Source organism: Pangasianodon hypophthalmus, chromosome 9 (genome assembly GCF_027358585.1).
Source record: "Pangasianodon hypophthalmus isolate fPanHyp1 chromosome 9, fPanHyp1.pri, whole genome shotgun sequence".
Classification (NCBI taxonomy): Eukaryota; Metazoa; Chordata; class Actinopteri; order Siluriformes; family Pangasiidae; genus Pangasianodon; species Pangasianodon hypophthalmus.
In genome coordinates this window covers 29,853,099-29,866,688 of record NC_069718.1, presented here as the reverse complement: position 1 = coordinate 29,866,688, position 13,590 = coordinate 29,853,099, and the positions used below count along the sequence as shown (strand labels likewise).

General features: G+C 39.7%; 2 protein-coding genes across 2 annotated transcripts in view; one reads left to right on the top strand and one right to left on the bottom strand.

Moving 5' to 3' along the window:
- The first annotated feature begins 5,403 nt into the window (after positions 1 to 5,403).
- LOC117598171 (cytolytic toxin-alpha-like) overlaps positions 5,404 to 13,590 on the top strand; it is a 42,488-nt gene continuing 34,301 nt past the window's right edge. Inside the window, exons 1-3 of the mRNA XM_053236956.1 lie at positions 5,404 to 5,550; positions 6,067 to 6,179; positions 6,264 to 6,360. Coding sequence (XP_053092931.1) covers positions 5,529 to 5,550; positions 6,067 to 6,179; positions 6,264 to 6,360 — 232 coding nt within the window. The 5' untranslated portion in view covers positions 5,404 to 5,528. The remainder of the gene's footprint in view (positions 5,551 to 6,066; positions 6,180 to 6,263; positions 6,361 to 13,590) is intronic.
- On the bottom strand, positions 7,117 to 9,777 carry LOC117597934 (uncharacterized). The gene is made up of 4 exons (XM_053236957.1): positions 9,233 to 9,777; positions 8,524 to 8,913; positions 8,189 to 8,211; positions 7,117 to 7,916 (listed from the first exon to the last, which is right to left on the bottom strand). The coding sequence occupies exons 1-4, from the start codon at positions 9,461 to 9,463 to the stop codon at positions 7,889 to 7,891; spliced, it is 672 nt and encodes a 223-aa protein (XP_053092932.1). The 5' UTR covers positions 9,464 to 9,777; the 3' UTR covers positions 7,117 to 7,888.

Below are 13,590 nucleotides of genomic sequence, written 5' to 3'. Positions count from 1 at the left end.
GACGAGGCATCTGATCGTGGTGAAATGCTCTCAACTGTAGTTAGAGTCACAAACGCAGGTTCGACATAAACCACTTTAATGGTGTCTTTGTCATTAAGATCTGTTGGTGTAGTCAAAGAGAAGAAATCCTCAAACTCTTCATCTTTATAATGCAGAGCAAAATTTCCAGTTAACTGAAATGTCTCTCTGACCACCATCTCCAGTTCTTTAATTGTATGCGGAATCCCAGAAGGAAGGTTGAGTTTGCGAATATCATGCTCATCGATAATCACACGTAACTTTGCAGGTCCAGACATTGTCGGAGTCTCTAAAAAAAAGGTAAAAAAAAAAGTGCAAAACATGATTTAGCATACATAACATGTTCTTACATAACCATTAGGAAATGTCAAATATGCCACTGATTTTTTTTGTAAGGACGCACAATTCATAAAAATTAACTCAGCCTAGAAGAAAATGTTAAGATGAATTACAGACATGGCAATTACTTAATGTTATCTGATTAAACAATAAGGTATAAGTGTGGCTAAGTATTAGGCTAACCCACATCTGAACATTGCTTACCTAAAATAGAACATTGATGTGGCGCTTCAGGGTAACCATACACTTCCCCCCCACAGTGTATGCAGCTAATGGCACAACATCATTTAGGTCATTCTGAACAAGGAATTCAGAATGTCCCAGTGCTTCCAGCTGAAATGATCTCATATGCTCATCATATCAGGCCCTATGGGTCTTCACTACAAAACCAACAGTGTTCTCAACAATAACAATTTGGTGTATTTGCACAAAATCAGTGAGCCCTGCAGTAGAGCCATGGGCCAAAATCATACCGGTGCAATATTTTGTTCCATGACAGAATACTGTTTTAGCCAAGTGCACTGATGTCTGGTTGGGGAATCTGCTGTGTATTGCTTCCTGTATATCAACCTTTAACAAATCCAAAGGTACAACAGAAACATGTGACACAGAGAGGGCTGGTTTCATAGAACTACAATTCTGTGACTGATAAGCCATTAACAGCTGATGTTTCACTGCAAGAGACAGCAAAATGTTCCTAAATGAATTTGTATGCCGTACCACACGTTTAAAAAAACTGTGTTTTCCCTCGAAACGCATCGTCCACATACCTACAAGGGGACCAAAGGCCTTTATCAAATCTGGATAATGCTCAAGAAAATGATGCTTTGTTGTCAATTTCTCCATTGGAAAAACATCCAAAAATCTATGTTTGTGCTCAGAAATTTTGATGCCTAAGTAGCATATTGTTTCTTGTGTATGGACTGGAGCAACTACTAGCTCAACAATTTCTTTCAGGTCCATTAGAATCAACCATGCTGGTTCATCAGTTGGAACTTTCAGCCCAATGAGAAATGGAAGAAATCTTAATAGAGCCCAGTTCTCATGAGCATTTCCCCCAATAGTTTTCCGAGTAGAAAAAGTCAAAGGTACAGATTTGGGACAGTTAGTTCTGTCTGACCATTTAAATGGATAATGCTGGATTGTGTCATTGATTTCTGACAAAGTCAAAAATTTCTTCTGTATGAGGACATTCAAGCATAAGGCTATTTCGATAGGAACAATTCCTTCAAAAATGTCATGCAAGATGTCTGGTGGATAGCCCTTTAAGACATGAAAATGACTCAATTTTTCTGTCAGGGCACATTGTCTTTTGACACCAAAGGAATGGGTACAACTTTGACCTTGCACTGTTTGAACATGCACCAAGTGCTCCTGTTCTGTCCTTACTTCAAATGCACCAGTGCGTACCTCCTTAGACTGATAATCTGATCGCTGTCCGAGACAAAATCTGCATGGGTACTGTCCTGAAAAGCTTTCCACAAATCCACCAATTGAATGGGCACCTAAATTGTCTGCGACCACACACTGCACTGTACCTTTGATATATCTGGCAAGACTTGAAACGAAAATTCCTTCCCTCTCCAAGGTTACAAGATCTTTCAAAAGTGGTTCTAGAACCAATGAATAACCATGCGTTTTGACATCATCTGCCTTGCTAAGCACTGCCAAATAAATGGAAGTCAAATCAGACCGTAGATGTGACGGTATGTTTCCTAACACCCAATAAACAGCAGTTATCTTGTGTTTTTTTCTCGATGTTCCAAGTGGATTACAGACCTCAAAGTCATCTACATATAAAATCAGGGAAACCCTAAATTTGTCTCCAGCCAGAAATGTGTTGTCTTTAAGGTATGTGCCATCATAGAAAGATTTGTACTGCATGTCTGATCTGGACACCTCATTTTTTGAGTTTTCAAAGCTTTCAATAGCTTTTTTCAAGATATTCTCATTGTTTAGGAGTTCAGACAAAGACTTAAGAAGTGGAACATACTGAAAACTCCTTTTTCCCTTTGCATCAATGATGTACTCCACAGGCTCAACAACACTGAAGTTTTCTTTAAAATACCTTTTCCTTTTATACCTAGTGCAGAAGGGACCATCTACCCCAAGTGCTGTGCTTAATGGGCCTGATTCGCAAAGTTCTTTTACCAAGTCTGTGATTAGTGATGGATCAACAACACAATTGTGCTTCTTTACAGTTTGTTCAACAATAGTTCTAAATGCTTGAGCTGATGCCTCTCCTGAAATAAAATGGAGCTCTTCTACTAATTGATCAATGCAGTTGCTTGGCACATGGAAGAGGCATTCCAATTTAAGCAGCAAAGAACCAACTTTTTTTACGCCAGCATTTTGTAAAGATTCACCCTGCTCATCCAATGCCAAATAAAAACTGTCATCCTCACTTTCCTTTGTGTTAGTTACACCATCAACAGCATTACCAGGATCTGATGTTCTCTGCAGCACTGTCAAAATCAGTTACTGAATGAGTTGAATGCTTTCTACTTTTATGAGAAGCAAATGTTCCATACACATTTGTCCGAAAATCGCAACCACTGAAAACACACTCAACAGTTTCTTGACAGCTCAGATGACGTCTAAGGTGTGCAATAAATTCCTTCTCTAATGTAAATTTGTTGGAACCACAATTTTGACACGAGAAGGACAAGAGCTCACAGCTTCTCAGGGTGTCAGTGCAATGGTGCCTTGCCAAATGTGACCGAAGCGCACTCAAAGTATTAAATGAACAGGGGCAATCAGAATGCAGACACGGCTGTGACTGGTTCCGTCCTAAACAGTCGTGATTTAATCTGTAATGTTTCAGGAGGGCTCCTTTCTTTGGAACTACTATGCCACAAAATTTGCATAGCCACTTCATTTGACACTAGGAAAAAAAGAGAACAAAAAAAAAACTACTACAAGCTTAATAACTTGTGATCTGGTGAACCATTTAATTAAGATTATATTTATATTTTGGCACAATGTCCTCTTCAAAAGACTTGACAGTAGTTTTGGATTTGGTTGCTAAGAACTGGCATAATGATCACTGAATTTATGCAATACATGGACACACACAAGTTTTGCTACATCATCTTAAAAAAAAAATCACTGCAAATGTTCTTACCTCTGTCCAAGTCAGATGTCACAAACAAAATCTCAAAGCTGAGCATTTTTGTAAGGCAAAGTACCAGACTTTCTCAAACGTTCTCCATCGATTATCTGTACCCAGTGGTCTGCAACACGATGCCCACCGTGAGTGAGCATCCCATGAAGCATATTGTATAAATAATCTTAATTTACTGTCATTTATTTTTAAAATATCATTTGCATAAAATCATTAACATTAGCATAAAATCATTGCCTTTAAATGAGCTAAAACAGTTTTACCTGAAAGCAATGTTTAAAAAAAAAAAATAAAACTAAATTAAAAAAAAGCCTTCTCACGCACAAACCAACAGTTCTTGCTGTGCCTGTGCAGACAGACAGCTCGCAGCAGAAGGGGGAGGTAGTGCTGAAGTGAAGCACAGGGAGCTGCTCTGGAAAAACTAACGGTCGGTCAAGTGCGTGGCCCCAGACAACACTGCTGCTCTGCATCGCCTATGCCTCGATCCACCACTTGTTCCCGCCGATTTTACGAGAAATGTTATGACTGCTGATAAGGATTGTTGTATTATAGCTAGTTTATTAATGATCAATAAACAATAGAGGCAAAGGTACTTTACTTTGTTTATTCTTATGCATCTAATAGATCCGGTGCTACAGCTCCTTCAGCCCGCTCAGACTCCTGAGCTAATTAGCCTCACGGTAGCCTCACGCAGGCACGGGTCCAATATACTGTAGTTTACTAGCTATAGTATACTGCAAGTGTAGCTTCTTTAAGTGAACAAAAACTTGAATATACAAAATGTTTAAAAGCGAATACCTCTACTGATTTAACACAATGTTAAATGTTACTTACCATTGAAATAGCTTTTTACAAAAATCTTGACTTTGTCCACGAGTTTCACTCATCCAAAATGGCAGACCCTAATTTACTTGCTTCAAATTCAATTACGTATTATATCACGTGGTGTCCCAGAGGCTCTTAAAAAATTAGGTAGAGTTTACTAAATTCCAAATTAATGTCGAATTCACTCAAAATTATTTGTTGACTTTCTTTATTATTATGAAAACAGTAAAAACTCAATATCTTTTGTCGCAAATATAGCTTCAAATTAAGTAAATTTAAATACACAACTTTTTAAGTAAAATATGTTTATTTTAATGAGCAATATTTGCTGAAGGCAGGAATCATTTTTTGCAGTGTGTGCGCATTCCGACTCATTTTGCCAGCATGGGTCACAAATCTCCAAAACATAATATAAAGATGCATAACTATACATCATCAGCACACAGAAGAGAACAAAACAGGTAACTTCAAGTACCAGTGTTGATTGGGAGATTGAGCAGGAAGCAAGACTGAGTTCAGTCATCTGAAACAAACACTTAGCTTTGAGTAACACAGTCTCTTATTTGCAGATACTGACTTGTGCAGGCTGAATGAAGAAAGTATGAGGATGAGGGATGACTGAAGAGGATTGCAGCTTGAATTGAGGAAGGTAAATCTCTTGCAGGTGAGGTAGTCAGGCAAGTAGTAAAAATGAATGCAGGATGTTGTAGTCTTAAAACACACTGAATAAAGCAGTCCTATTCCAAGACGAGACCACACAAAGTCCTTGCGTTTGGTGTTGGTTTTTATGGAGCAGTGCCGATGAGTGTGATAGCTGACAGGTGTGTTGATTGGGGAGTGTGTGCAGGTGCTAAACAGAGGATCATAGGAAATGTTCTGCCAGGCATAGTGAACTGAGATCGTCATTGTGACAACACTAGTCCAGAAAATAGTTCAAACTGGGTCCATCCATGCTCTGTTTCATCATTTTTTAACAGACTTAGCACCACTATATCATCTGCCTGCCTGAATACTGACTTCTGTACCTGTCAGCGTATAGAACAAATGATATAGGTGAAAGAATATATCCTTGAGGTCAACATACTGAGGAGTGAAGCACTTTGGACTTAGCACTGCAAACATGTTTCTTAACATCTCAAAGTTCAATATCGAGCAGAAAATGAGAAAAAAAAAATGACACAAAAGTGTTTTCTGATGTTGGCTTCAGACTTCATCTCTTACCATGCCAAGAGCAGAGACACCAGGTAAGATGTGATTTTAAAACCATGTGAACAGGTAATATCAGTGTGAATGTGTTGAAGAAAAGGTTGAGCAGATGTTAATACAATGAGCAGCAAATCAATCTACATGTTCACTGAAAGGAACATTTAATATAAACTTTATGTAGGATAAACATAAAAAAATGTGAAACAGGAGAGACTAGAAAATGTAAATTTACACCTTTGCATTCAATACTGTACATACAAGGGCAAGAAAAAAAATGTTCATTTCAATGTTGCAAACTGTATTACCACTTTTAAGAAGTGGTTCAGTCCTACCTGCCACAATTTCTGTGACTTCACTCCTCTTATTTTCATTGTAAATTGAATGTTTAAATTTATTTTTTTTTTACATTTAATTTTTCAAATTCATTGAATTAAAAAAAAAAATGAATTTGTTATGGCAAGCATTGCACCTAGGCGGTTAATTGATTATATGACAGACTGTATCCACACTAAAGCACACTGAGGTATCTTCTCCTTTGGCTTCTATTCAAACAGGTGTCCTTGTTGACCATTCCAAGATGATGGCACTTTTGGTGTCCCTGAAGCAGCTGAACTTTATGTACTGTGCATATCTATGGTTTGTAGCCCTAGCTGTGGTGAATGCACAGGTATGTACACCCCTTCAGACAAAATGCAGAAGTGTAACCAGATGTGTTTCATGAGATTAGGAATATATATATATATATGTGTAGGAAATGTTACAACCCAAACCAGATGAGGTCTGGATTTCAAATGAAGACAGAGGAAGACATCTTTTTTTAGCAGACCAAGAAAACCCAAAAGTTCCAGGTAAGATTCAAATGGTGTTACAAAATGTGAATGTGCCATCAAAAATATCACAGGGACAGATTCGAAATCATCATAAAGAGAAGTAAAAAAAAAAAATCAAAGCACTCAAAGTCTTAAACAAAAACAACTGATTTTTTGCACAAAGCACACTATTACAAACACAGTTTTGAAGCAAAAAAGTATTTGAAGAAAAAAGGACAAATTAAAAAAAAATTACAAATGGTTATTATCACTAAGCTAATTAAAAGCCACATTCTATGTGAACGTCCCTTGCATCCCGTTATACAATCTGCTTACCGTCTTGACTGGAAAACACTATTTTCATTGTTAATTTTTCATTAATGTTAACAGGGCTTGACATTAACTTTTCTGCTCACTAGCCACAGCAAATTTTAAAGTGTTAAATTCACACTCATAGTGTGAAATTCAACACTTTTTCAGTGTTTATATAGGTCCACACTAAATAGAGTTAAAAGCACACTTTACGTAGTGTTACTTTTTTTTACCCTTGCATAGAGTTAAAAAAGCACTGTAAGTGTTTACCATTAACACTATAAGTGTTTCTCTCCACCCCCCACAGGCTCCATTTACACCAAGTCGGTGTTAAATTGACACTAGGTGTGTCAATAGCTTAACACCAAATGGAGTTATTTTTAACCCTAATGTGTGTTCATATAGACCATTTTTATGTGAAAATCTGCATGCTGATTTATTAAAACATGTGCATTTAATTAAATAACAGTCAACATACACGTATCAGTTTTAACTTTTATTTAACAAAAATGAAACCATCACAAACGAGGGTACAATATATTCGCCATCATCTGACCCATATGACCTCCGCAGATCAAAAGGCCTGTAGAACCTCAAACTGGTTGCTGTAACAAGTTCACTCAATTCACAGTATCTCTGTACTTTAAATGCATGGTGATGCTCTGAAAATTGTTCTGTCAAAAGTTTGTTAAGAATAAAATACACAGTGCTGTCAATTAAAAGTATTTTCCGAATCTGACTGAAAACAGGAATTTCATCCTCAATTTCACTGCATAAAATCAGGTCTTGTCTGTATTCTGTCCCATCTATTTTCACCCAGTTGATGGAATGCATGCTTGACTGTATGGGATTGTGCAGCATTCCTGACAACTTTTCACCATCATTCACATCATCCCAACAGAATGTTTTCATTGGTCCACACTCCACTTGACTCAATGGTGTTGTTTTCCAAAGATAGCCTAATGACATCTGATGACTTTTTGCTAAAGATTTGGTAATGTTTTTGAAATTTTTTAGTGTATTCTTAAAAACCTTATGCTTCGCCTCAAACCTCATGTTTTTCAAATTTTCTGAAAGATACTCGAACAATAGTTTAATTTCAAATTGAACAACTCCTTCCAGGAGGTTGTGCATCACAACTCCTTCCAGGAGGTCGTGCATCACATCTAGAGAGTAGTTGTGGCACACATGAAAATATTGCAGACTATTGAGTGTTGAGTTTCTTTTGAGGCCGTGTCTTGACTTGAGTTGAGGGTCAGATTCCAACTCGCTCACCTTCAATACTGGTGAGCAAGCACAAAACTTAGATTAAACAGATGAAAAACTAATTACAGTTACAAAACATGAACACATTAAACATGGTACTGTTGAACTGCTCACATTTGCATGAAAAAAAGTGCTTAAACACCTATATAAATGCACCTTAACCCAGTTGGTAACATGCTTTGTGTATTACAGTGCACATAAAAAAAAACAAAGATAATTAAAAAATAATTAAAAAAAAAAAAAAAAACTGATACACCCTCAGCCAATCCAGGATATGTGAGAAACTTACTTTATTAGAACACAAATGAAGAACTGCACAAGGAAAGAGCACCAAGGTCAATATAATGCATGTGCAATCAATTGAGAGTCCAAAAGGTAAAATTTAGACAGGATCAGATTATGGCAGTGTTTTTCAATCCTAGTCTTAGGGATCCTCCATTACTTAGCAAAACTAATTATAATCTTCACCTCATTAGGCGAGAGCACCATGAACTGAAATATGTCAGTTAAGAGACAAATCAAATGTGCAGAGCAGTAGACCAGGAATGAAAACCACCATATTATAGTATTCATAACAAAAATCATAACTTAAATATGACTTTACATCAGTATTGTGGGTGTTACCTTATGGAAATTCACAAGTCTCTCAACAGCCTCTGTCGAGCTGATCTTAGTCTTCTTCTTCCCTGGGGGAGGAGGCAGGAGATGCAACAGGAGAAGGACAGATGACATGTCACTGTCCCAATCTAGGAATTTGGAATAAAAAAAAGAAAACAAACATTTAGCATTTAAAATAGCAAGAAACCAGAGAAAATTTGAAAGATATCCTCTCAAATCAGGCCAACCATTTTCAGGTCCTTGTCCCTCTGCTGCACTGATAAGACTCTGAATTTCTGCTGTTGAAGTAAGAGATTGGCCTTCATTGATTATCTTCTGCTTAAATGCAGTCTCCCCCCTCTCAAGCAACTTGTTGGATGTTTCGGAATTGAACAGCAGAGCAAAGTCCTGATTTATCTAATGACAAAGCACATTACAAAATGAATAAGATGTTACTTAGGACTATATACCAATCTTTACCTCCAAAATGGATAGTGTGTGCATGTTGTTGGATAGACTAATAAATTATATGCAAATGAGTCAACCACTGTCAACTAAATCCAATTACTATCCCTAAGAAAGGTATGTGTGAGCGAGAGATAAATTTATGAATGGAATAAGACTAGGTAGCAAGCAGGTCAAGTGTGGCCTTATATCAAGTAGCAAACGTCAAAAGACATGTCTAAAACACAGACTTAAGTCATTTTTTGAAAAGAATCATAAATGTTATATTTACCAATCCTTCCACATCCAGAAATCTTCGAAATATATTGAGGACATCAGCTGATCTTTCAGGATTGTGTACCAGTTCTTGTCTATGCTTAAAAGTTTGCTTCATCTTCTGCATAACTTCAGCTTCATCAGCTGCGTGGACAAGGAAGGAAATTGCCTCCCTGCATGCATCTCCTTCAAGCTGCTGCCCAACGTCCGTCATTCTTCGCCGACTTGGTCCTCCACTTTCAGACATCTCTAAGCGAGCACGTTTTGGGTTCTTTCTCGACAAAGTTTTTATGCGCCAGGAGACGTACCCTGTTCCCTTTTCTGGATCGTAGAAATGTTCCTGTCAAAAAGACAAGAAAATAGATTTAGGTTAAATCTGAACAGTCAGTAAGTCACATTTTATAGATAAATATATCATGTCTAACAAGATTGTGTTATACGAGTACATCAAGACAAATGATTCTTACATAGCCTTTTGTGGAAAAAGGGTCTCTCAGGCTAGGAAAGAGAGAAACGATGCCCAAGGCATAAGTCTCCCGCTGTTTGCGTGTAGGGATCCTCCTACAGAGTAAGAAGATATGGTTTATGCTAAAGTTAAAAACCTTGTTTTCTACACAAGTTGATACACAGCTGTGTATTTCCTGAATCTGTGCACTGAAGTCTTACCCATGAATCTCTGTCATGTGACTGACAACAATATTAACAAGCTGACGTCTGGTGCTGTGCTTTAAAGTTTTAGTTGTCTGGTATTCTTCAAGCGCATCTTCACCGCCAGATTGTTTTTCCAGGGCATCTTGGACAATCTAATGATACATGAACACAATACAGGTGGAAACAGTCTAGTAAAATGGTAAAATTATTATATGGATAAATTAACCATATCAAGTAACATGCATACATACTCGTCTTGCCTTTTCAGCATCTATGCCAAAACTGTTGCTGGCCGTTGCTGCTTGATTCTGGACTGCTCTCTCAGTCTCTTCACAGTCAGTAGAAGGGAGTGAAAGAGTATCAATGCTTGTGCTGGGAGTTGAAGATCTTGCAGGTGAAAACTCTTGAAAGAGAAAAGCAGAACATTTTCATGTTCCCTGTAAAAGCATTAATTCAAAATTTAATAGTAAAACTACTATTAAACTACTACAAAACTTTTTGTACTAGTGCAGTGGTTCTCAAACTTGGGGACAAGATCCCTCCCGGGGTCTCGGAATAATTTCAATGGATCACAAGATGGTTTGAAAAATGTAATATTTACTTGCATCCCGCGGCAACTGGCTCACTAGTTAGCAATACAGTGCGCAACTGCAGATGAAAACCACAATAGCAGAAATAGATAAATTTGTAAATCGTAGGTCTAAAAATGTTAGTTACATTATAGTTAAAATGTTGAACAGGACGGTTTCTTTTGTTTATTGTTTGTTTATTCTGTCGTAGTGGGGGCTGCAAGTTCTTCAGTGCTACTTTAGGGGTCGTTGGCTTAAAAGTTTGAGAACCACTGAAATTTGTCATTATCTCGACGAAACCCTGTGCTAGATTGTCAGCTGTCTTTCTGCTAGATCTAGCTGAAGTTTTGACAGCGATAACCACCAGATTCTTTTGTTCACCGGTTTGTCACTAAATATTTCAGGAACTTCAAATCCCTGGTTTAAACCCTAATCCAAACAAATCTAAATACTAACCCAAACAAATATTCAGGAAACAGCCAAATAATTTTTTTTTTCTTGAGCACTTACCTGCACATAATGTTGAAAAAAAAATAATAAGTTGTACAGTTTAAGAGTCAAGAGTCAAGAGGCTTTTATTGTCATTTCAACTATATATAGCTGACGCAGTACACAGTGAAATGAGACAACGTTTCTCCAGAACCTTGGTGCTACATAAAACAACATCGTCGCCTCACACAACATGGAGTTACAAACACAGAGCTGAGGACTAGACTAAGTTGTCCTAGCCACATAAAGTGCATCGTGTGCAGCCTAGTGCAAACGGTGCAAAACAAAACAGTGCAGAACAGACAACACGAGACAGTGCAGGACAAGTACTGTACAGGACAAATACACGAACACAAAATAGCAGCAACCCGTAACCTACTGTATATATATCTGTATACAGTGCAATGTGCAAATTTACAAGTAGTAAAGTGACAGTGCCAGTGAAGTGCAAAAAGAACCGAGCAGAGCAGCAGTAGCAGTGGTGGAATGTACAATGTAAACAGTAGAACAAGCCAACTTGTTTGTAATAACTTAATGAATGTATGAAGTTGAGTGAGTGTGAGTGTGGGTGTGTGTGTGTGTGAGTTTAGTTCCAGTTTAGTTGTGTGTGTTGAGAAGCTTGATGGCTTGAGGGAAAAAACTATTGCACAGTCTGGTTGTGAGGGCCCGAATGCTTCGGAACCTCTTCCCTGATGGCAGTAGTGTGAAGAGTGTGTGTGAGGGGTGTGTGGGGTCGTCCACAATGCTGTTGGCCTTTCGGATGCAGTGTGTGGTGTAAATGTCCGTGACAGAGGGGAGAGAGAATCCGATGATCTTCTCAGCTGTCCTCACTATCCGCTGTAGGGTCTTGCGATCCGAGACGGTGCAATTCCCAGACCAGGCAGTGATGCAGCTGCTCAGGATGCTCTCGATGGTCCCTCTGTAGAACATGGTCAGGATGGGGGGTGGCAGATGGGCTTTCCTCAGCCTTCTTAGGAAGTAGAGACACTGCTGGGCTTTCTTGCTGATGGAGCTGGTGTTGAGTGACCAGTTGAGGTTCTCCGTCAGATGAACACCAAGGAATTTGATGTTTTTCATGATCTCCACGGAGGATCCATCGATGTTCAGTGGAGAATGGTCGCTCTGTGCTCTCCTAAAGTCAACAACCATCTCTTTAGTTTTGTCCACGTTCAGAGATAGGTTGTTGGCTTTACACCAGGCTGATAGATGTTTCACCTCCTCTCTATATGCTGACTCGTCGTTCTTGCTGATGAGACCCACCACGGTCGTGTCATTGGCGAACTTGATGATGTGGTTTGTGCTGTGCATTGCTACACAGTCGTGAGTCAGCAGAGTGAACAGCAGCGGGCTGAGTACGCAGCCCTGAGGGGCTCCAGTGCTCAGTGTGGTGGTGCTGGAGATGCTGTTCCTGATCCGGACTGACTGAGGTCTCCCAGTCAGGAAATCCAGGATCCAGTTACAGAGGGAGGTGTTCAGACCCAGTAGGCTCAGCTTCTTGATCAGGTGCTGAGGAATGATTGTGTTGAATGCTGAACTGAAGTCAATGAACAGCATTCGAACGTATGTGTCTTTGTTGTCCAAGTGGGTGAGAGCCAGATGGAGAGTAGTGGTGATGGCATCGTCTGTTGAACGGTTAGGACGATACACAAACTGCAGTGGGTCCAGTGAGTGTGGAAGGTGGGATTTGATGTGCCTCATGACAAGCCTCTCGAAGCACTTCATAGCGATGGGTGTGAGTGCAACGGGACGGTAGTCATTGAGGCAGGAGACTGAAGACTTCTTAGGCACTGGGATGATGGTCGTTGTCTTGAAGCATGTGTGAACAACGGTGCTGCTCAGGGAGATGTTGAAGATGTCAGTAAAGACATCTGCTAGCTGTTCTGCACATTCCCTGAGCACCCGGCCAGGGATGTTGTCTGGTCCAGCAGACTTCCGTGGGTTGACTCTGCGTAGAGTGTTCCTCACTTCATCTGTGGTTAGACAGATCACCTGGTCGTTGGTAGGAGGTGTGGTCTTCCTTGCCGTCACGTTGTTCTGTGCTTCAATCCGGGCGTAGAAGTCATTCAGCACATATGGGAGGGAGGCGTCACTGTCACAAGCAGGTGATGTTGTCTTGTAGTTTGTGATCGCCTGGATGCCCTGCCATATGCGTCGAGTGTCTCCGCTGTCCTGAAAGTGACCGTGGATTTTCTTGGCATGTGCGCGTTTTGCCTCTCTGATGGCTCGGGACAGTTCGGCCCTTGCTGTTCTTAAGGCCGCCTTGTCCCTTGCTCTGAAGGCGGAGTCTCTGGAATTTAACAGCGCACGCACCTTTGCAGTCATCCACGGTTTCTGGTTGGAGTGTGTAGTGATGGACTTGGAGATGGTCACGTCATCAATGCACTTTCCAATGTAGCTGATCACTGATGATGTGTACTCCTCCAAGTTAATAGAATCACTGTTGGTTGCAGCCTCCCTGAACATATCCCAGTCAGTGCACTCAAAACAGTCCTGAAGAGCAGAGATGGCTCCTTCTGGCCAGGTTTTAACCTGTTTCAGAACCGGTTTCGAGCGTCTGACGAGTGGTCTGTATGCTGGGAGTAGCGTCTGATGAGCGGTCTGTATGCTGGGATTAGCATCTGACTAGCGGTCTGTATGCTGGAATTAGCGTCTGACGAGAGGTCTG

Coding starts and splice junctions, on each gene's coding strand:
- LOC117597934 (XM_053236957.1), bottom strand. CDS start 9,463: ATGTCTGAAAGTGGAGGACCAAGTCGGCGAAGAATGACGGACGTTGGG. Junction 8,212..8,523: donor GACTTGTGAATTTCCATAAG/GTAACACCCACA, acceptor TTCCTTGTGCAG/TTCTTCATTTGTGTTCTAAT. Junction 7,917..8,188: donor TTCATTTGTGTTCTAATAAA/GTAAGTTTCTCA, acceptor CTTGCTCACCAG/TATTGAAGGTGAGCGAGTTG.